Source organism: Grampus griseus (genome assembly GCF_964374135.1).
Source record: "Grampus griseus genome assembly, chromosome: 8".
Taxonomy (NCBI): domain Eukaryota; kingdom Metazoa; phylum Chordata; class Mammalia; order Artiodactyla; family Delphinidae; genus Grampus; species Grampus griseus.
The window spans coordinates 100928769-100949374 of record NC_139002.1 but is presented as its reverse complement, the minus strand read 5'-3'; the positions used below and the strand labels follow the sequence as shown (position 1 = coordinate 100949374).

The window sequence follows — 20606 nt, the reverse complement described above, 5'->3', positions numbered from 1 at the left end:
TTATAAATAAATAAAAGTGAAACCAGGGACTTCCCTGGCGGTCCAGTGGTTAGGACTCCACGCTTCCACTGCAGGGGGCACGGGTTCGATCCCTGCTCAGGGGACTAAGATCCCGCATACCATACGGCCAAAAAAAAAGTGAAACCATGAAACACTGAAAATATATGAAGAACTTTCTAAGCGTAAAAGAAAGGTCCCTTCCAGGCAGCATGGTCCTGTGGACACCAGGGTATGGCTCAACCAGGAACCCAGAAACAGCTGGCCTTTCCCCCGAGTATGTGAGAGAAAGGATTTCATGGAGCACCGTGGCCGTGGCCATGGTCTTTCAAGGCCACTGGCAACTGGATGGCCAGATCCCCAAATCCTCCCACCGCACCCCCTCCCCAGAAGTCGGCATTCGAGAGGCGTCTAGGGAGAAATGTTGGAAGAAGTTTCGCCGGCCACCCCACAGAGAGGAGAGACGCCTTGTTGCCAGCATCACTGGTGAGACTAGATTTCGTTTTCAGGGACACAGAGAGCATTTGTCAAGCCAGTCAACAGCTCTACAGCATGAAGCCTCACCCAGAAAGGGAAGCCTTTGTCTTCTTATCAGATGGACCCAGGTTAATCAGTCCTGCTATCTAGACACCTCAAATCAAAGCGAGCAAACTCTTTCCTAGAAGGAAAACGTAAGCATGTATTTTGGCAGAGAATAAAATCCTTGCCCAGCCAGAGAGCCTCCACACTTCCAAAGTACTGAATTTTGGCTAATTTCCTCTGAATTGACAACGTCACAGAAAACCCACGTTTCTGCTCAGATATTCTGTCAGATAGATATGAAACAGGAGAGGGGGGTACCAACCAGGATTGAGGGGACAGGCTCTCTTCTCTCCCTGTTCCAATCCTTGGAGGCCAACACTACTGGGACTACGACCAACTAAAGACACTGCTCCTTACTGAGGGTAAACATGCCTCTCGTGGCAAACGCTTATCGGGCCCCTACTCTGCGCGTCACACTTAAGATGTACGTAAAAGCAACAAGGATCTTCTAAACTCTAGTTTACATCACCAATGTATTTCTGAAAAGTAAAGCATATGTAGATTTTTTTAGAGGCTGTCACATAGAGGCTCTACTTTTCACAGAATGTTAAATGAGGACAGTCTTTACATTCTTTAAAGGCGTTGGCGGGGGGGCCTTTATTCAAAGACTTAGCAACACCAATTTTTCCTGTCATAAAATAGTGTGGGTTACATTATGGTATAGAACTACGACAGAGCACTTGGACAGCCCCAGGTGGAGGCCCATATACCTCTGACTCCAGCAAGGAAGTGTACGTTTGGTGAGGCAGCAAGTTGCAGAAAAATTGTTTAAGTTTTAATTTTTGTGTTTAAAAAAAGATATGTGTGTGTGTCTACACACATAGAAAATATCTGGAAGGATTTTGTAGTATGTTGTCCACAGTGGTCACCCTCGGGGGCATGACACTAGAGGCAAAGGGGGGATGGTAGAGATAATAGGAGACTCACTTCTTAGTTTGGTCTATTTCTGTTATTATTTAAATGCTTGTAACAGGTATGTTCTATATTTATAATAATAATAATTTTAAAAAACTAATGTAAAAACAAGGCAGTGTGATGGAGTGGAAGGAAATGGCCTAGTTGTCACCCTGAACACACACCCTCCTCCTGCCAAGCGCTGCTTGGCATCTGTGGTGAAGCAGGTGGGACCAGACCCCGTTGAGGTCCCTCCCAGCATCGGGGACTGTGACCCTCCAGGTAAGGTTTCCTGGGGCTGGTCTTCGGGGACCAAGCTTGAGCTCTGGAATTGTGCCTTCCTGCTAAACTGGAAGGAACAAGCCAGGAAATGCTCTTCCCCGGCCCATGGGAGGTGGGGAGGCATCGACCACTCTGATAAGGATCTGTATCCATTATTTACACAGGACGCCATCCCACAGACATTTCAGCTTGAATAATTCAGGGTGTCCAGGAAAGGTTTTCGTGTAAACATCAGACACTCTCCACCCTACGGGATTCCTCCCCTGATCCCTGCGCAGGCCCAACACTGCCCATGGCCACTTGGTCCCCTTCATCGTACCTCAATGGGCTGCCATTTACCCAGGACAAACACATGCAGCATGTTCACATCCGGGTCCTTGTGGAAGATGTTGGGCTTGGCGTGGTGCTGGAAGTGGCGATGGTTCCACCAGTTGGCAGAAGCACCCTGTCGGGGGAGGAATAGGGGGTGAGCAGTGCAGTCCTCGGTGCGCAGGAAGGGGATCCACGACAGGCCCAGCTCAGGACCAGTTCCCAGCAGGTCCAATACTCAGGGCTGACTTCTCCCTTATACACAGGGCCTCGGGTCCCTGAGAGTCAGAATGCAGTCCTGCCAGTGCTGAGTCCAGAGTGCTTCCGTATGGAGCCAGGTCACTCCCCCCCTCCAGGTCTATTTCCCTGATCATAAGACGGTGCTGGGGATGGACAGAGAGGCACGTGCTTCAGCACGTGCGGTGGAGTCTCAGCTCTCTGCCAACACCGGGCGTGAGGCTCCACCTCCCTCATCCTCTGCTGGCCTCCTGTTGGCGTGTGTTGCGCAGAGGGGAACCCTACTGTTTTGGGAACAGTAAGAAGGGGTCCCTACCATATGACCCAGCACTCTGCCCCTACGTGTGTACCCAAGAGAAATGAAAACAGAGCCACACAAAGACTTGTACACAAACGTTCCAGCAGCATTATTTAAAATAACCAAAAAGCGGAAACGACCCAAAGGTCCATCAACGGATGAATGGATAAATACAATATGGCAGACCCGTACAATGGAATACGTTTGGCCATGCCACAAAAAAGTGTGACATACTGACACGTGCTACAACGTGGGTGAACCTGGAAAACACGATGCTAAGTGATAGAAGCCAGACACAAAGGATTCCATTGATACGAAATGTCCAGCACAGGGAAACCCACAGACAGAAAGATGAGTGGTTACCTAGCGCTAGGGCTGGGATGAGGGGGTTGGGAGGTGACGGCTAAGTGGTGTGGGGTTTCTTTTGGGGGGGATCAAGATGTTCCAAAACTGATTGTGATGGTGGTTGCACACACGTGGTTTGTACACTTTATTTCTGCCTTGCCTCGCAGCACGTGGGATCTCAGTTCCCTGACCGGAGATGGAACCCACGCCCCCTGCAGTGGAAGTGCAGAGTTTTAACCACCGGACTGCCAGGAATTCCCTGGTTTGTACATTTTAAACGCGCAAATTGTATAGCATGTAAATTAAATCAAGAAAGCTTTAAAAAAAAAAAACAAAAATGAACACAAGCGATCCCTGCTCTCAGATGGCCAAGAGACAGCCCAGCAGCCAGACATGCCGCTGCACTGAGAGGTGACAGCTGAGCCACACCACGCCCAGAAGGCTGGCGGAGCTTCATAAGCAGTCACCAACAGAGCTTCCTGGTTCTAACGGTCTAGGGACTTCCCTGGCAGTCCAGCGGTTAGGACTCTGAGCTTTCACTACCAAGGGCCTGGGTTCAATCCCTGGTCGGGGAACTAAGATCCCGCAAGCTGTGCGGCACGGCCAATAATAATAATAATAATAAAATTACAATTCTAGCAGACAAGAAGCATCGCATGAGTATTTCGTTCAAGGCCACAAATTTCTGTCTCACCAGCTCCAGCTCTGGGCACATTCTGAAGGCACGTCCCTCTGCAAAGTCACCCAGTGACGCAAAGAAGGAAACAAGACTCCTCTGACTCTTCAGCATGAGGACTTCACTGTTGCTGGATCAATCAATGCTTTGGCCAAGGGTCTGGCCATCTATAAAAAGGCCTAACTGCGAAAACAAATATTTTACTTGGAAGACGTTTTGATACAAACATAGTCTCTGGACCCTAACGGACAAGGGCGGGAACAGCTCTGAGCAGCTGTGGCCTTTGCAGTGACCTCAGGCCCCTGTAAGCAGGAGGGCCTCAAAACCCAACAGGGCAAAAAAAAAAGTCAGCGAATGAGAGCTTAGAGGATTAAGAAATCAGATGACACACTGGCCTTTCTAGACAAAAGGAACCAAATTCCTGGGAAGAGCTCAAGGGATTCCCTGGCACAAAGAAATCAAGGGGCAAGGCGTGTACGCACGATGTTTACAATACACCAACCAAGAGATGTCTGTTGAGTAACTGGAGGAAAGACAGGCTATGAGCACCACGGGGATGAGAGGAGGCAAGGTGGGGCCATCCCCGAACTTGGCATCGGCTGTAACGACAAAAGGTGCTATTTATTCTCTGCTGTGATTCTTCTCAATCCTTCTTCACTAGGCTCAACCCTACGTATCCTTCCTGGGCACTGGGAAGCCCCGCCTGCCCTGGAACAGTGACTCAGTGCTGTGCTCTCGGAACATGGTGCCGATGTTGCCTGCCCTGGGGATGAAGTGGGGAGGGAGGCGAGCCCTTGTCGAGCGAGGGAGAGTAGGGCATCACTCCACACTGGGGTGGGCTGACGGAGCTGGAAAAGTTTCGGGAGGCCACTCAGAAGGCCTGCCCTTGGGCAGCAGGCTGGGCAGGAGCAGGCCGGCCAGAGTGAGGGTCCCTTTTCTGACAGAGGGAAGAGCCTAGGTGAAGGCCTTGGGGGAAGGGGAGCGTGGAATGTTCCAGAAGCCAAAAGAAGGCCCCCTCAGTTGGGCCAGCAGTGCTGGGCAGAGCCATAGCAGACCCTGAGGCAAACTCATCAACAATATTTCTAAAAATCTATGCTTTTGCCCAACCCATTTTCAATTGAGAGAACCGCCAAGTTAGACAATTTCTCTCAACCAAGTGACATTCTTAAATCATTTTTTAAAAATATTTATTTATTTATTTGGCTGCGCTGGGTCTTAGTTGTGGCACGTGGGATCTAGTTCCCTGACCAGGGATCGAAGCCGGGCCCCCTGCGTTGGGAGTGCGGAGTCTTAACCACTGGACCACCAGGAAAGACTCTTAAATAATTAAAAAAAAACTTTTTTTCTTTTTTAAAAAATTAACTAATTTATTTTTTGGCTGCGTTGGGTCTTCGTTGCTGTGTGCGGGCTTTCTCTAGTTGTGGCGAGCGGGGGCTACTCTTCGTTGCGGTACGCAGGCTTCTCATTGCGGTGGCTTCTCTTGTGGAGCACAGGCTCTAGGTGCGTGGGCTTCAGTAGTTGCGGCACATGGGCTCAATAGTTGCGGCACATGGGCTCAGTAGTTGTGGCTCACGGGCCTAGTTGCTCCGCGGCATGTGGGATCTTCCCGGACCAGGGCTCAAACCCGTGTTCCCTGAACTGGCAGTTGGATTCTTAACCACTGTGCCACTGGGGAAGTCCCTTAAATAATTTTTAATTAACTTAAACTGTAAAATAACAATAAATTCGGTTTCAGTATAAACAATCAATTTAAACTTCATATTAGGATTTTTAATATACCACCTTTCCAATTTTTAAGTAGTTTTCAACTATTTTAATGCTCTGGGGAAAAAAAATCAACCATCAGGATTTCCCTGGTGGCATGGTGGTTGAGAATCTTTCTGCCAGTGCAGGGAACACGGGTTCGAGCCCTGGTCCCGGAAGATCCCACGTGCCGCGGAGCAACTAAGCCCGTGTGCCACAACTACTGAGCCTGCGCTCTAGAGTCCCCGAGCCACAACCACTGAGCCCACGTGCCACAACTACTGAAGCTCGCGCGCCTAGAGCCCGTGCTCTGCAACAAGAAAAGCCACTGCAGTGAGAAGCCCGTGCACGGCAACGAAGAGTAGCCCCCGCTCGCCACAACTAGAGAAAGCCCATGCGGAGCAACGAAGACCCAACGCAGCCAAAAATAAATAAATAAATTTATATTTAAAAAAAAAAAAATCTACCATCAAAAAGAGAAAAACACGACTACATGCAAACATGTATGTAAGGTACAAGTTGTCCTTCGGCTTCAGATCCCAATATGGCTCAACACAGTCCTGAGCTTTATTTGAAATGTTGGTATTTTGTTCATTGTGGATTGTTTTGCATTAATTTTGCTTTTTTTTTCTTTAAATATTGCATTAAAATGTTACTTATCTCAATTCCTGACTCGTTTTGGTGTCCCCTTAAATTCTGTGCCCCTGGGACACACTTGTGTGCTCACTTGCCTCACCCTAGTTCTGGCCCTGGTGGCCCCAGATAAGGCTGTGAAAAGGCTGTGGGTTCCGAAGATTTCCATCTCCAGATGTAGAGCCTAGATGGCGCCAGGCCTGGTGGTTTGCATTTTATCCTCAGTGCAGTGCCAAACAGAGATTCGACCTCTCAGAACTGTCTCTGTACAAGATCACCCTTGGGAAGAAATGTCCAGCGGAAGTGACGTGGGCTGAGGAAAAGGGGGAGCTGGGAGGTGGAGGGCTCACCCGTGGAACCCTACAGCAGCGCAGGCTGACAGTAAGAAGCGGGTCCCAACATCTCGAAGCTTGCAGCACCCTGTTCAGTGCCCTCACTGTCTTGAGCTAAGACATCCAAATTGGCAGGGCACCTGAGGACCTCCCTGCAGCCAGCTCCTTTCTGTCCCAACAAAGGGACCAGAGGAACAGCTGGACCGACAAGGCTTGTCTGCAGCCGTGTGGCCACTGGGTGCCAGAGCGATTCCACAAAAGCTGTGATGCTCCTCGCTCTGGGGCACCCCTGCCCAGCCACACCACTGGCCTGGACACAGCACGAAGGACACAGCTCGCAGCGGGCTGGGAAGCCATCCGCAGAACCCAGGTCCCTGACCTCCTGTAGCCTCCCAGCCTGAGTACCCTGTCACCCCAGAGTTTACAAGTCAACGTTCTACATGGAGGCCAGTCTTCCGTCCTGACTGCATCTTCCGTCTGATCCAAGAGCTGTGCCCCAGGGCCCTTCAAGGACAGAGAGACATCAGGCGGGAAAGGCCCTCCCGCCCAGAGTCTGAAAACAGGACACAGTCCATCTTTGTTAAGTGTGTGGGGACAACATGGGTCCAGAGTGAAATGTTACTTTCAGTACCCAGGAGGGTTTTCTCCAACAGAAAAGAATATAAAATGAAACAAAGTGCTCAACTATGTGCAACCTTCACCCCTGAAATTCTGGAAAGAAACCAGGTTCTCAGACAGCTCCAGGCTCAGGTCCAGGCAAACTGTCTGCTGAGGAACTGGTTACTAGTTCAATGGTAGTTCACGCCCAGCCAGATCCGCAGCCGGCAAGCCAGGAGCTGGATGGGGTCAGGTCGCAGGGAGACACGATTAACCCGGACACGGAGCTCTTCCAAAGCCAGGGTGGGGAGGGATGGGGGTCTTTAGGACACGGCTTTTCTTAGGAAGCAGCTGAATGATGTAGAGGCAGGGCTGGGGTGGGGGATGAGATCTGTTTCCAGGTGAGAAGTGGCAAGGACTTACTCCCGAAACCAAGGAGATAACGCCTATCACAGCAGCGCAAGGTCGCTGGCAAGTCGAGCTCGCCTTTTTACAGACTTGCCGAGCTAGAAGGCTACTGCAGGTCTGCCTCCTGATCTGGAGGGTGGTGAGAGAACTACCTTCCCTTCTGAGTTTGAAACAACTCTTGCCCTTTGGCTCAGCTGATCAGTACACTGTTTGATTTCCCTTATCTAAAAAGACTTATATGATGACAATATTCCCTTTTCATGGCCCCATATACTTCCAAAACGTACTGGAGGTGGCTTCTGATAAAGGACTCATCTATAACAGAACGCTTAAAGATAACAGTGTAAATGACAGGTAGTGGGAGGGGAGGATACATACAAGGAGGACGAAGATTAGGGACAGTTGCTGTTTCATGTTTTGCTTTGTGTTTCCTGGCATCCAAGGGGGAAAAAACAGCGAAACACAATGTATCAGATAGCAAACATTACCTGATGGAGGGAAGCAAACCGATTTATCAAGAGAGACTGTTTCTTCAGATGCAAACCATTCTATATAGAATGAATAAACAACAAAGTCCTACTGTGTAGCACAGGGAACTATATTCAATACCCATAATGGAAAAGAATATGAAAAAGAATGTATATATAAAAATGTATATATACGTATAACTGAATCACTTTGTTGTACAGCAGAAATGAACACAACATTGTAAAACAACTCTACTTCAATAAAGGAATTTTAAAAGAGAGAGAGACTGCTTATCTACCAGCCCCAAACTGAAAGGAATTTATTAGTAAGTCCTTAGGTAAGGAACAAATATAATCAACTAAGAAGCATGGGCTTGTTTTTATGACTAGGACACTGGTTTTGCATGTCTAATGTGGTTAGGAGACAGGGCTTGGAAGTTCAGAGAAGTGGAGGGTTGGCAGGTCCTGCAGGTCAGCCGGGACAGTGACCTGACAGTGGACCTGGTCTGAGTAAAGTGAGATGGTGTTACACCAACCACTAACTGAGAGGACAGATGCCCAGGGCGGCTGACATTTACCTTTAAGTGACCAATCATGAACTTGTGGGCTATGTGGTTCCACGTGGACTTCTTGTAAACAGAGAGGTGGCCGTAATCGTGTTGCAGCCATCCAGCTTGGGCCTGGGGAGAGAGGGCCACGGATGCTTTCCCAGCGTTGGCACCCAGGCACCAGGCCTCTGCCAGCTGGGGGAGTCAGGGGGCGGGGGCTTCGAGTGACAGGTGAGAGTGTCACGCCTCACCTGAGAGGTAGCGAGGACGAAGGCCGTAATGACGGTTGGAATCCAGCCGTTGCCAAAGTAAAAGATGGTGAACCAGGCGATGCTCTCCATGACGATGATGTGGGCCAGGTAGAGAAGGAAGAACAGGTGGCTGCTCTTGAAGAGGTTCATGTCCTCAGCCGTCTTCCTCAGCGCCCGGAAGTCCTCAGTGATCTGGGACTGTTGAGCCAGAGCACCGGGAAGGAGTCAGCCTCCCAGCTGCTCCAGAGGGGACCAGTCGACACATCTAAGCTCCACAGGAGGCCGGCCGCCGTTCACTGCAACAGCTGCCGTCACCGCATACCTGCCTGAGCCCGGCACAGCCCTGGGGCTATGTGTTTGTCCACAGCCAGTTCAGTGGCAGAGAAAGGACTTAACTCAAAAGCTTGCATTTTACACGGGAGCATTACTCAAAATAGGCAAAATGTGGAAACAACCCAAATTCCACTGATGGATGAATGACTGAACAAAATGTGGTCTATACATACGGTGGAATATACAGCCTTCAAAAGGAAGAAAATTCTGACACTTGCTACTAATGAACGAACCCTGAAGACATTAAGCTGAGTGAGATTAAGCCAGACACGAAAAGACAAATACTTATGAGTCCTCTTATATGAGGCACCTAGACTAGGCAAACTCATCAATAGAAAGAATAGTGTTTACCAGGGGCTGGGGGGAGGGACAGATGGGTAGTTAATGTTTAATGGGGGCAGAATGTCAGTTTGGGGTGATGAAAGTTCTAGAGATGGGTGGTGGTGACGGCTGCAGAACAACGTGAATGTGCTCGAAGCCACTTAGCTGTGCGCTTAAAATTGGTTAAAATGGGGAATTCCCTGGTAGCCTAGCGCTTAGGATTCCGCACTTTCATTGCGGAGGGCCTGGGTTCAATCGCTGGCTGGAAAACTCGGATCCCCGCAAGCTGCCCAGTGTGGCCAAAATAAAAAAAAAAAAAGTTAAAATGGTGAATTTTATGTTGTATCTATTTTACAACAATTTTTTAAAATACAAGGTTTATAGCAAATGTTTTCTTTCCTTTTTTTAAAAAAAAAACATTATTTATTTATTTATTTGGCTGCACGCGGGATCTAGTTCCCCGACCAGGGATTGAACCCGGGCCCCCTGCATTGGGTGTGTGGAGTCTTAACCACTGCACCACCAGAGAAGTCTCACAACAATATTTTTTTTTTAAAAAAGCTTATTTTTCCACTACCTGACATGCACCAGTTGTTCCGGACACTCTATCAGGCAGGAGAGGGCTGGGTGGGCACTGGGCATGTGGGGTCAGGGACATAGAGGCAGAGTCAAGGGTGGCTCTGGGGACAAAAGGGCATCACTGGGACAAAGAGGGAAGCTAGGAGGCAGGGGCAGGGCAGGAGGGGGAAGAAAGGCCAGATACCAGGGCAGGGGGCTGGGCAGGACGGAAAGACCCTGTGCCCAGCCTGGCACCGCTGAAGCCCCAGAGGTGGAGAGGCTGGGAATGAATTTCTCCAAGGTGAGGGCCAGCCCAGGCTGGCAGCAGGAGGGGGGCTCACCAGGGCCATCGGAGGCTCTGAGTCCTCCCTGACCCTAGGTGATGAGCAGTGGCTCCCCCTGGACTGGCATAATGGCTCCTTTGCCCCACGCCCTGCACTCTCCTTCTTGGGGCGAGACCCCCTCCCCCCACAAACCCTCCCCTTCTTCCTTGTGAGGCCCGACTCACATTCTTGCTGTGGTCCTGGCTGGGCTCCTCAGGGGCCAGCTCGCCAATCAGCAGGGGCTTCATGAACTTGCGCACGAAATCAAGGTTGCGATGGAAGGCCAGGAAGACATCCTGGGGAGCAGGGGACAGGTGGTGAGTGGGAGACCCCGACCTCGGCCAGTGCCTCCACCCCAGGCAAGACGGGGCTCGCCAGCAGAAGCTCTGTCCCACTAGGACATCAGGACACCGAACGGGGCTGCAACCATCCGACCCCAAATGCTCTCTCAGCCTCATTCCGGCAGGTCCCTAAGTGCCCAATTCCAGTGGAGGTGTCACTTCGGGCTCTGCCCTGATGAGGGGCCGCTGAACTCGCCATGGGTGTTTACAAAACCGCAGAGACGTGCGGCCTGCCGCTGGGCGAGTCATGAAAACGCGCCCCTGCAGAGCTACACGGCGCGGGCACCGGGCGGGGCACAGCCGGGAACCCGATTCTCCTCCAGCTGCTCCTGCGGCGTGGGCTGCCCGGTTTCCGGCGAACTGCACCACCCACCACGTGGTGCACACGCCTATCAACAGAAAGAACAAGTCTGGAGCCTACCGCAAGCATGCAAAATGTGCTTAGCTCATGTTAAACCAGAAACAAATGCAGAATTCCGTAAAACGCATTTCTGGAGGGGTGGGGGCAGCATTTTCATACTTTGAAAAGGTATGAAAATAATTGTGTAGATTATGAAAACTTTTTTATGTAGAACTCTAAACTGTTATGTGTTAAGGTGGTGGCATTATGCCTTGTTTTCTCTTAGTTTTTCCAAACTTTCTCTAACATTGCTGTTATTGCTTTTAAAAATTTTTTTAAATTAAGATTGTGCCTTTTAATCTTTTTTTCCAATTATAAAGTAATGTGCATAGTTTTGGCAAATTTAGAAAATGTACAGAAGAATAAAGAGGAAAATAAATACCACCCAGAGAGTGACCACCATTGCTAATATTTCAGGATTTTGTTTTCCAGTTTTTTTCTATACATGCTATGTAAATTAGATAAAACAAATACAGCATCTCCACTAGAGATGTGCTGACCATAGACCGCCCCGCCCCCCACCGCATGGGATACAATATGATGTCGCAGTGATAAACAATGTTCACCTAGCATCACACCAAGCTTCAAGGTGAAACTCACATAATATTGTACGTCAACTATATCTCAATTTAAAAAAGTTTTTTAAAAACAATTCTTGAGACTTTGCTAGGAGAGAGGAACAAGTTGCATGATACCACGAGAAGCAATCAGAAAAATCAATGTAGTGGGGAAAAAGAAGTGAGGGTGCACGTGTGTGTGTGTGTGTGTGTGTGTGTGTGTGTGTGTGTGTTGGGGGAGGGGTCCTAGATTAAAAGAGACAGAAAAATATATAACAAAAGGTTATAAAAACTGCAGTGTTTGATTTGAAAGGTTCCCATTGGAGGGCGGGAAACCCAGCAGTTACCCAAGACATTTTGGTATTGAATGAGAGATTTTGGATATGGACAGGATATCTGATCATATTAAAGAATCACTATTGGGACTTCCCTGGTGGCGCAGTGGTTAAGAATCCGCCTGCCAATGCAGGGGACACGGTTCGAGCCCTGGTCCAGGAAGACCCCATATGCCACGCAGCAACTAAGCCCGTGCGCCACAACTACTGAGCCTGTGCTCTAGAGCCCGCGAGCCACAACTGCCGAAGTCCCGCAGTGAGAAGCCCGTACACCGCAACGAAGAGTAGCCCCCGCTCGCCGCAACTGGAGAAAGCCCACGCACAGCAAGGAAGACCCAACGCAGCCAAAAATAAATAAGTAAATAAAATTTCAAAATAAATAAGTTAAAAAAAAGAATCACTATTAATTTTCTTAATTGTAACTAAGGTATTGTGATTATGTTAAGAGAATGTCCCTATTCTTAGGAGAAGATGGTGAGGTGGCATAATGATGCAATTTATTTTCATATGATTTGGCGAAAGACAGTGCATATATGCATAAAGAGGAATATAAATGTGGCAAAACGTTGGGATTAGTGAATCTTGGTTGAGGATATACAGGTGTTCGATTCTTTCAACATTTCTGTATGTTTGGAAATTTTCAAAATTTTTTCAAAAAGAGGAAGGAAGTTGCTGACAACTCATGAAAATGTGCTCAGGGCTTCCCTGGTGGCGCAGTGGTTAAGAATCCGCCTGCCAATGCAAGGGACACGGGTTCGAGCCCTGGTCCGGGAAGATCCCACATGCCGCGGAGCAACTAAGCCCGTGGGCCACACCTACTGAGCCTGCGCTCTAGAGCCCACGAGCCACAACTACTGAGCCCGCACGCCACAACTACTGAAGTCCACGTGCCTAGAGCCCATGCTCTGCAACAAGAGAAGCCACCGCAATGAGAAGCCCGCGCACCGCAACAAAGAACAGGCCCCGCTCGCCGCAACTAGAGAAAGCCCGTGGGCAGCAACGAAGACCCAAGGCAGCCAAAAATAAAATAAAGTAAATAAATTTATTTTTGAAAATGTGCTCGGCCTCCCCTCCCCCCACCCCACCCCCCTGCCAAAGTATCTCACAATTGCCCTGGCACCAAGCCTTTTGCCTGGTCTTTGTTCTGTTTGTGTCTAGAACAGACTCACAAAGCAACGCTTTGTGCAGAGGAAAACTGGGCCCAGAGTCTCTTAAAAATGTCTGCACCCGCCTCACTGAACAGAAAGGGATGGTAGCAGAGGATCAGAGCAAGTGTATCTTCAGAGGAGGGATGGGCTGCTATCCCAGGGGTCCTGAGCGGGCAGCGAGGAGCCTGTGGTCCACGCTGGGCCAGCTGCCACCCAGCCCCCCAGCCTCCGTCTCCTCTGCAAGGGAGGACCCTCCCAGCTCCAGTGTTCAAAGGCCCTGGGAAAGGGCCTACCAGGAGCTTCCAAAGTCAGGGCTCAGGCATTGGTGGTAGGGCAGTGAGCACAGCTGCCTTCCAAAGTCAGAGCCGTAAAAGGCCCTTTCCTTGGCCCACCTCACAAGACACCACGGCTTTTGAGAAACAAAGGGGGACGTTCTTGGTAAGGCAGTTTCCTGAGGAACGACGGCTGATAATGAATAATGAAACAATCTCTACTCTTCACAGGGAGACAGACAGCCTGCAAGCGCATCACCTCTCCTCTGGCACCCCCTGCCCCCCACCAGGTCCAGGTCCCACCTCCAAGCTTCTGCCTGGGCTGAGGAACCTGGTGGAGCAGACTCCTGTCCTGACTGAGGCCATCCCTGGGTCAGTTCCAGAGAGCTCTTGGGTGGCGTCATCTCCCTGAGGCCAAGGGAGAGGAAGGGTCACGTGCCAGGTGGGGAGCCAGGAAAGTTGTCTCTGTTACCTCCCTGATGCCTCAAAGCCCCACTTTACAGTTGAAAGCACTGGAGCCCAGGAAGCTGACACCCAAGTGGCAGAGTCAGGGTCAAATCCAGGTTCACCCGATCCAGGGACCGCAACCCCACAAGCCTCACGCAGGTTTAGAAAGCCGAGCGCTGTTCAATTATCTCCTTATCCATGTTAGATCCAGCAGCTTTCCGAGCAGACCTGGTGGAAACCACGCTTGGACCCACCAAGCTGGTTTCTACACCGGGGCCTCTGGCTCTTCCTTCTGCCTGGAGCCCTGCTCCCTCAGCGTCCCGGGGCTGGCTCGTCCCAACCTACCACCCTATCTGAAAGAGCCACCCTCCAGCCTCACGCTTTCTGGGACATCACCCTGTTTTAACAGTTATCAAAACCACAAGCTCTATTATGTGCTCACTTCTTTATTGCCTGTTTCCCCAACTAGAATATAAGCTCCACTAAAGGGCCAAGCCTGTTTCGTTTGTTGCAATAACCCCAGTGCCAACAACGATGCCTAAGAGAGGCTCACAAGACCCCACAGCTGTGCACCCTCTCAGCCCAGGAAATTTTCCACTCTTCGGTCATTTTGCACAACCCGGCTTGTGCTTCTGCAACATCTTCACCTGCTCAGTGGCTGAGATTACACAGGTCAGCCACTGAGCTATGGGCTTTGTGTACGTAACCCAAGAATCTTTACCAAACTCTGTGAGGCAGGTCCTATTTTAGAGGTGAGAAAGGAGGCTGACGGAGGTGAAACTACTTGCCCACGGGTCACACTCCAGGTCCGCCTAACTCTAGACTTTTCTGCTGTTCATACAAAAGCCTCGATCAAAATGAGCTTCCTTCTCCTGAGAGGTGATCACTTTTTGTGTCTCCCCCTTGCAAGTGTCACAGATGTGCCTCACCAACTTGTAGCGGGTTCCCAAAAGTTAAAGTGTCTGGCTGGCACAAGGCAGGACACGGCCAATCCAAATGTTGACTTTGGAACAAGAATTGGAAGCAGGCTCTATCCTCGTCCGACAGGGAGATTGGAGGCAAAGACATTCCAGGAAGAAGGCTGGGGACACAAGTAAAGGGGAGGGAGTGGCCAATAGTTCCAGCGGGGGCAGATCCACCCCCAGGAGGGTAGGTGTGCCTGTTGGGTGCTGGGGAGGTCAGGCTGAGGATGGAGGGACAGAACACCCAAATTCTCAAATGCAAGACCTTCACCAGTTCCTGCTTCTGCCATCGCCCGGCTCCCATGCCAGCCCCTTCTGCATGAAGACAGCCTCCCTGCCTGGCTCCCAGGCGCTGAACAGAACTCACAGCTCCTCCTGCACTGAGCATCAGGCGTCACGTCTCGTTTCTGGCTGTGTCCACCTTCTCTGCAGAGCAAGGCGAATCTCTAATCCAGCTTCTCACATCTGGGCACACGGCCAGGGACTGCGGAAGCGCAGGAGAAGCAAACTCAGGGCAGACAATGCTGCCGGCAGCAGCCCTGGGAACCAAGACTGTGGAGCACGGGGTTAGGGAGGGAGAAGCAGAGGAGGGACCCTACGTTCTCAGCTGGAAATAGGGATGCTAGCTTCCTTTCCATGGCGGAGAGATGTGGGCAGGATGTCCCCTCCAAGGGAAAGAAGCGATGGGGGGGGGTGGGGGGGTGGGGGGCGGGGTAGTGCTCTGTGGCCAAAGGACCCTTGGCGAGAGCATCCCTGCTGATGCCATGCACAGGCAGCCTGGGCATGAAGGGATTACAGCAAAGGAAACACACCTCGATAAGATGCCAAAGATACCAGGGATGCTGGGCTCGGTATGGGGTCTTCTGGGGGCTGCAAGGAGTCGACTGCTCCTACCAAGATCTAGCTGAGGGGGTGGGGCTGCCCTCCAGGCACAACCACAGGAGGGATTTCAGGTAAACGCCTTTTACCTTTGGCGAAAAGGAGGTCACCAAGGTGCCTCTGCTTCACCCTTGTTCTTTTCCTGTTTACTGAACCCCCTACTGTGCGTGCTGGGAACATGCACACAAGTGCTCAGGAGGCTAAGGGTTCCAGGGTAATGTCCCCTCACACCTGCAGAGAGAATGATCTCATCTACAGCCAATTTGAGCCTGATAATAACCTTCCCATTTCCTAGACCTGGAAAGTGAAGTTCAGGGTTAAGTGCCTTGCCTAGAATTCCTAAAGCTGGGACTCGAACCCAGGTCCTCTGCCTCTCAATACCTCGACCCTCCTGCCCTAAGGAGGCCAGAGATTCATTCCATTTTCAACAGTAAAACTCCATTGCATTTCCCAAGAACGGCATCGGAGCAAGTTCAAAGATGGAATGAATCCTGATCTCTTCTCGCCCTCCCTGGGTTCCAAGGGGCGACTGACGCAGACAGGGCAAAAAGAGTCACCGAGACGAGGGGGGCAGAGGTGGGGAAGCTGGTGCCTAGAGGCAGAGGGTCCAGATTCAAGTCCCAGTTTGAAAGGAGAGAAGCAAATCCAGCAAATGCACTCACTATCTGGGAGTTATTCATCTTTGTGCCCAGGGCCAGCTCGGAACCACAGAGACACTGGAATAAATGTGTGATGAGTCTTTGTTAGAGATGAAAAGTTCTGGGGAACTTTTATAACTCTGTATATAACTGAATCGCTTTGCTATACACTTGAAACTAACACAACATTGTAAATTAACTATACTTCAATTGAAAAACAGAAAAAAAAGTTCTGCCCTGAAAGAGGAGAGACACCCCTGGGACCCAGGCGAGGGCTCCCTCTGCCCACAGCAAGGCAAAGACCAGGGAAGTGCTGGAGGAACAGAGGGGAAGAAACCCAAGGTGTAAATAGGAAGGAAGGAGGAGAGGAGGAGGGAAGGGAAGGGGGGCTGGGAGGTCTCTGTGTTGGTAGATCCTGAGTTGAGGTCTGACTGCTGCGAAGACAGCAAGGTGTTTAAACCCAAGGGAGCTACTCCCTACAGGGCTGATCGCAGCACTAAATGAGGTGATCCGTACAATGTGCTTTGTGAGCTGTAAAAATTTAGTTTCATTTTTTATTCTTGCAGAGAGAAGGACCACATGACGATTGGCCTTACCCCTCACTAAGCCACCCTTCTGGGGAGGAGGCCGTCCTGACTTCTGAGGTCTTCTCTTCTTCAGTAACAGGAAAATCCCCTATGGAGGCCCCAGGTTATCGGGCTTCCTTGACTGTCAGCCTCTGGTGAGGATACCACTGCATCAGGATTGGCTCGTAACAGTGCGCTCAAGTGCTCCCTGGAATCTAACTTCTATCTGCAGATCAGTCCTTCCCACACTTCACAGGACCATAAATACTCACTCCCCCAGATCTGAAGAAGTCCATGCCCCGAGGGCAAAACCACCTGCTCAACAGCCCAAAAATAAAGAGACAGAGTCTCTCCATGCCTAGCCTGTTCCTGCCCCTCTCAAGTCCCCTGCCCAGAGACCCCACACTTCCTGTGGCCTTTTTCCAACCTGGTCCCAGAAAATAGAGAAAGAGGGAGAGGGAGGGAGAGGGAGAGAGAGAGAGAAAATATCCAGTTGCTCCGTCCACCATTATTCAACTAGATTAGTGCATTTCATGCCCCCAAAGTTTTATCTCGGAAGGCAGTAAGCTCTGGGCATAGGGATTGTCTTTATATCTTGCTACACCAAATAGAGCTGGCCTGGATTTAAAAAATTTTCCTCCAAATTCCTCTTTGTTTACTTTACATTCTAGCTGTTACATAATCCTCACTCTTACCGCTCACTTATCTGATAATGTAATACAGAAGAACCTTTTGCATTCTATTACAAGTTAATCACTAAAGGGATGTTGTCTATAAGCTTAAATTATACATAGTGGCCTATCTCTGGGAACCCTGCTTCTCAGGTAATGAACATTAAGCTACAATACCTTTGTTGAGCTCACAGGAAACATCCTGACCAGGCCCACCTATGACTACAGGGAGGAAGAAATGAACACATACATCCCCTCCAGAGGCTGACGGGAACCAGGAAATGTTTGATTTGACACCCTCCCCTTTTAGTATAAAAGGAGCCTGAATTCTAAGTCAGGCAAGATGGTTCCTTGGGCACGAGCCCACCATCTTCCCAGTTTGCTGGCTTTCCAAATAAAGTCGTTATTCCTTTGCCCCAGCAACTCGTCTCTCGATTATTGGCCTGTCGTGCGATGAGCCATATGAGGTTAGACTTGGTAACAGTCAAACTCCATTGCATTTATCTAGTGCTTAGTTTAGGAAATGCCTTGCCGCAAAAGAGAATATATTTATTTAACACTACGGAATAAACAGACCAATCCACTGGATTTGACTTTTCCTTCTAGGAAACATTTCGGTGAAGGCTCAACCAGGACAGGAACCTTCAGAATTCACCTATGAAAGATCTCAAACCAGGTCTTTACTTGGGAATCACTCTTACCCCACCTCCTCACAGGGCTGTGGGAAGGTCCCAGTGAGATAATATACTGATGGTGCTTGAAAATCTTATACCCACCTAAGTTACAATCGGTATCCCAGCCCCAAGGGCTCAAGGCGAGTTCACAAGCAGGTAAAACGGGATCGGACCCAAAGCTGTAGGCGCTATTGCTGACCCTCTGCTCGCCAGAGCAGCGAGCCAAGCCACAGCTTACACTATAGCTGCCTGCTCTGCCCCCCAGCACTTGACTCTGTCTGTCCCAATTAGATAGAAGAGGTAGGGAGATCTAGAGTTCCACCAACTGACGGCCCCATACAGCTTGCCCAGCAAAAGCCCAAACAGGTCAGCGTGCCAGACCTCCAGGTGGAATGAGCTATGTCAAGCTGATCTCTCCCTAGTCACCCTTCCCAAATTCTCCATGCCACCAGACCTGCTCTGCTTCCAGCTCACTGCCACCAAGAGCGGCCCCTTCCTTCCCTCCCGGCCTCTGTTCTTCGAGTCCATGGGGTGGGGATGGGGGGAGCAGATCCAGCTGCACCCGAAGAATAAGCAAGGATTTGGGGCTGGGGGGCGTGGTGGGGTGCTGTGTCATCGCAGAGCTGCAGGTTTGGTGCGCAAAGGTGAGGGTAAGATGGACAGCCCCGGCTCCAGGAAGATCCCAGAGTCCCACTACCTTTCTGAGGGCAAGATGAGGGAGGGCACTCCTGGCCGGATTTGGGAACAGAGGACCACTGAGTTGAAGTCCCAGAGTAACCTCGAATGCAGCTGGACCTGTTGCCAAGCTAGCCTAGTGCTGCTAAATCGTCCCGTCTCAAGGCCCCTCTCCACCTGGGCTTTGCAAACTCCAGCCCTTTTTCTTTCCACCAATTCCCACCCGGGGCCCCCAAGAAGGCCGGCCCTTGCCGGGGTGGGGGGGGGGCGGGGGTCCTGGTAGTCTCTGAGAGCGTGGGAACAGGAGCTACCAGGGGGTGTCTCCGCGGCAGCCATTGCGGACCTTCTGAGACTGGAATTCCAGCAGGAGCGAGCCCTGGCCGGGGACGAGCTTTCCTTCCCCGCCCCCTAGTCTGGCTGGCGAGTGGGGGACGCGCGCGGAGTCCCACACCTGGCTCCTCTCCCGCTCCTCTCCGCGGGGCCCAGGGGCGGCCATCTTCCACGCTGGGGGCGTCAAGGCTCCAGGGCCCCGGCGCCCTCTCTGGGGAGTCCCAGGCTCCGGCTGAACTCTGAGGAAGGAACGGACGCAAGGATCCCAGTGCGCGCGGTAGATCCTGCATGGTTCTCCACCGCTCGAATATGCCTCTTGGGCTCCAAAATCCGACCCCCACAGCACGTTGGCCCAGCTGTCCCAGAGGACGAGGATTCAGGGCGGGGGATGAGCGCAGTAGACTCTTTCCTTCCCTCCAGGACGCCCCAAGCTCCACTCAGCGCTGGAGGTCTTGTTTGGCGCCCTGGGACCCATGACTCCTGATTCCCTCCTGCAGCAGAGAAAGGTGGCGGGAGAGGCCCCAGACCCTTACCGTAGCATCTTCCCCTGCGTAGTGCCCGATGACCCGGTGGCCCCCCGGGTGCCGGTGTGACCATTCGGTGATGTTGTAGACCTTGCGGTCGATGACGAGCCACTGGTCCGTGCGCAGGTTGTGCTTCTGAATCTCCTCCCAGCGGAAGGCAGGCATCGGCGCCTCGCGCTCGGTGGCCCCCTCTCCCTGGTTCCCCCCCTTCCCCATGCTGCCTGCCGACAGGGTTGCCCCGCGCACTGCGGTGTGTGCGGCCCGGGGCCTCCTCGCTTTCGGCTTTTGTCTTCTCCTACTCCTCCCCCCACCGCGCCCCCTCCCCCAGCCGCCTCGCCTTCGCTCCGGAGTATCCTTGCCTTCCCTCCAGGCTTCCCAGTGCCCCCAAGCGGTCCCCTCCTTCCGCCCCTCCCTCCGCCCGCCGGCCCGCAGTGGACTTTTGCCTCCTGTAAAAACTCCTCGGTAGCTCAGGGCCTCGAAGCCTCCTCTTCCCGCCCCGCTGGCTCCCCCCGTCCGGGGCTTCGCATCCTCCCGCGTTCCCCTCCGCCTGGGTTTCCACAGTGATCAGCAGAGCGCCTGCACCAATCCGGGCGCGTCGCCCCGCCTGCCATTGGCCCAGGAGGATCTTTCGAAGGCCAGCGGGCTGGAACAGCGGTCCCCGGCTCCCCCGCCTGCCCCCCCACGCGGAGTCGAGAGGGGCCTGGAGGTCGGTTACGTGTCCGAACTCCTCCCTCCCCCGCTCGAGCTGGGGGGTTGGAGGGGGGGACCCAAGGATATCCCAGGGTAGCTTGGCGGGCGAGCTGGGGCGGCGGCTGAGTTCCGCGCTTTCCGGGCGCTTGCGCGCACACCCACGGCCCGCGCTCCCGGGTTTGCACCTGATGCCGGCACGTAGAGGACCCAGCCGCTCCGCGCGCTCTGCGGTGGGGACCGGCCCAGGGCCCGGCTGGCGGGCGCGCAGGCGGCGCCGAGCCGCCGGGCTGGCGAGTTCCACTCTGGGACTGGCCTGGTTAGGTGACGCCCTCCCCTAACCCGCTGGAATCCGGACTCCAGTAT

General features: G+C 51.8%; 1 protein-coding gene across 1 annotated transcript in view; it reads right to left on the bottom strand.

Moving 5' to 3' along the window:
- Window positions 1-19769, bottom strand: part of FADS2 (fatty acid desaturase 2) — a gene marked incomplete at its 5' end in the record, with an annotated part of 33354 nt that extends 13585 nt beyond the window's left edge. The window contains 5 exons of the mRNA XM_082661115.1: window positions 2075-2200; window positions 8379-8480; window positions 8600-8797; window positions 10320-10430; window positions 19563-19769. Of these exons, the coding sequence (XP_082517241.1) occupies window positions 2075-2200; window positions 8379-8480; window positions 8600-8797; window positions 10320-10430; window positions 19563-19769 (744 nt within the window). The remainder of the gene's footprint in view (window positions 1-2074; window positions 2201-8378; window positions 8481-8599; window positions 8798-10319; window positions 10431-19562) is intronic.
- Window positions 19770-20606: the final 837 nt, after the last annotated feature.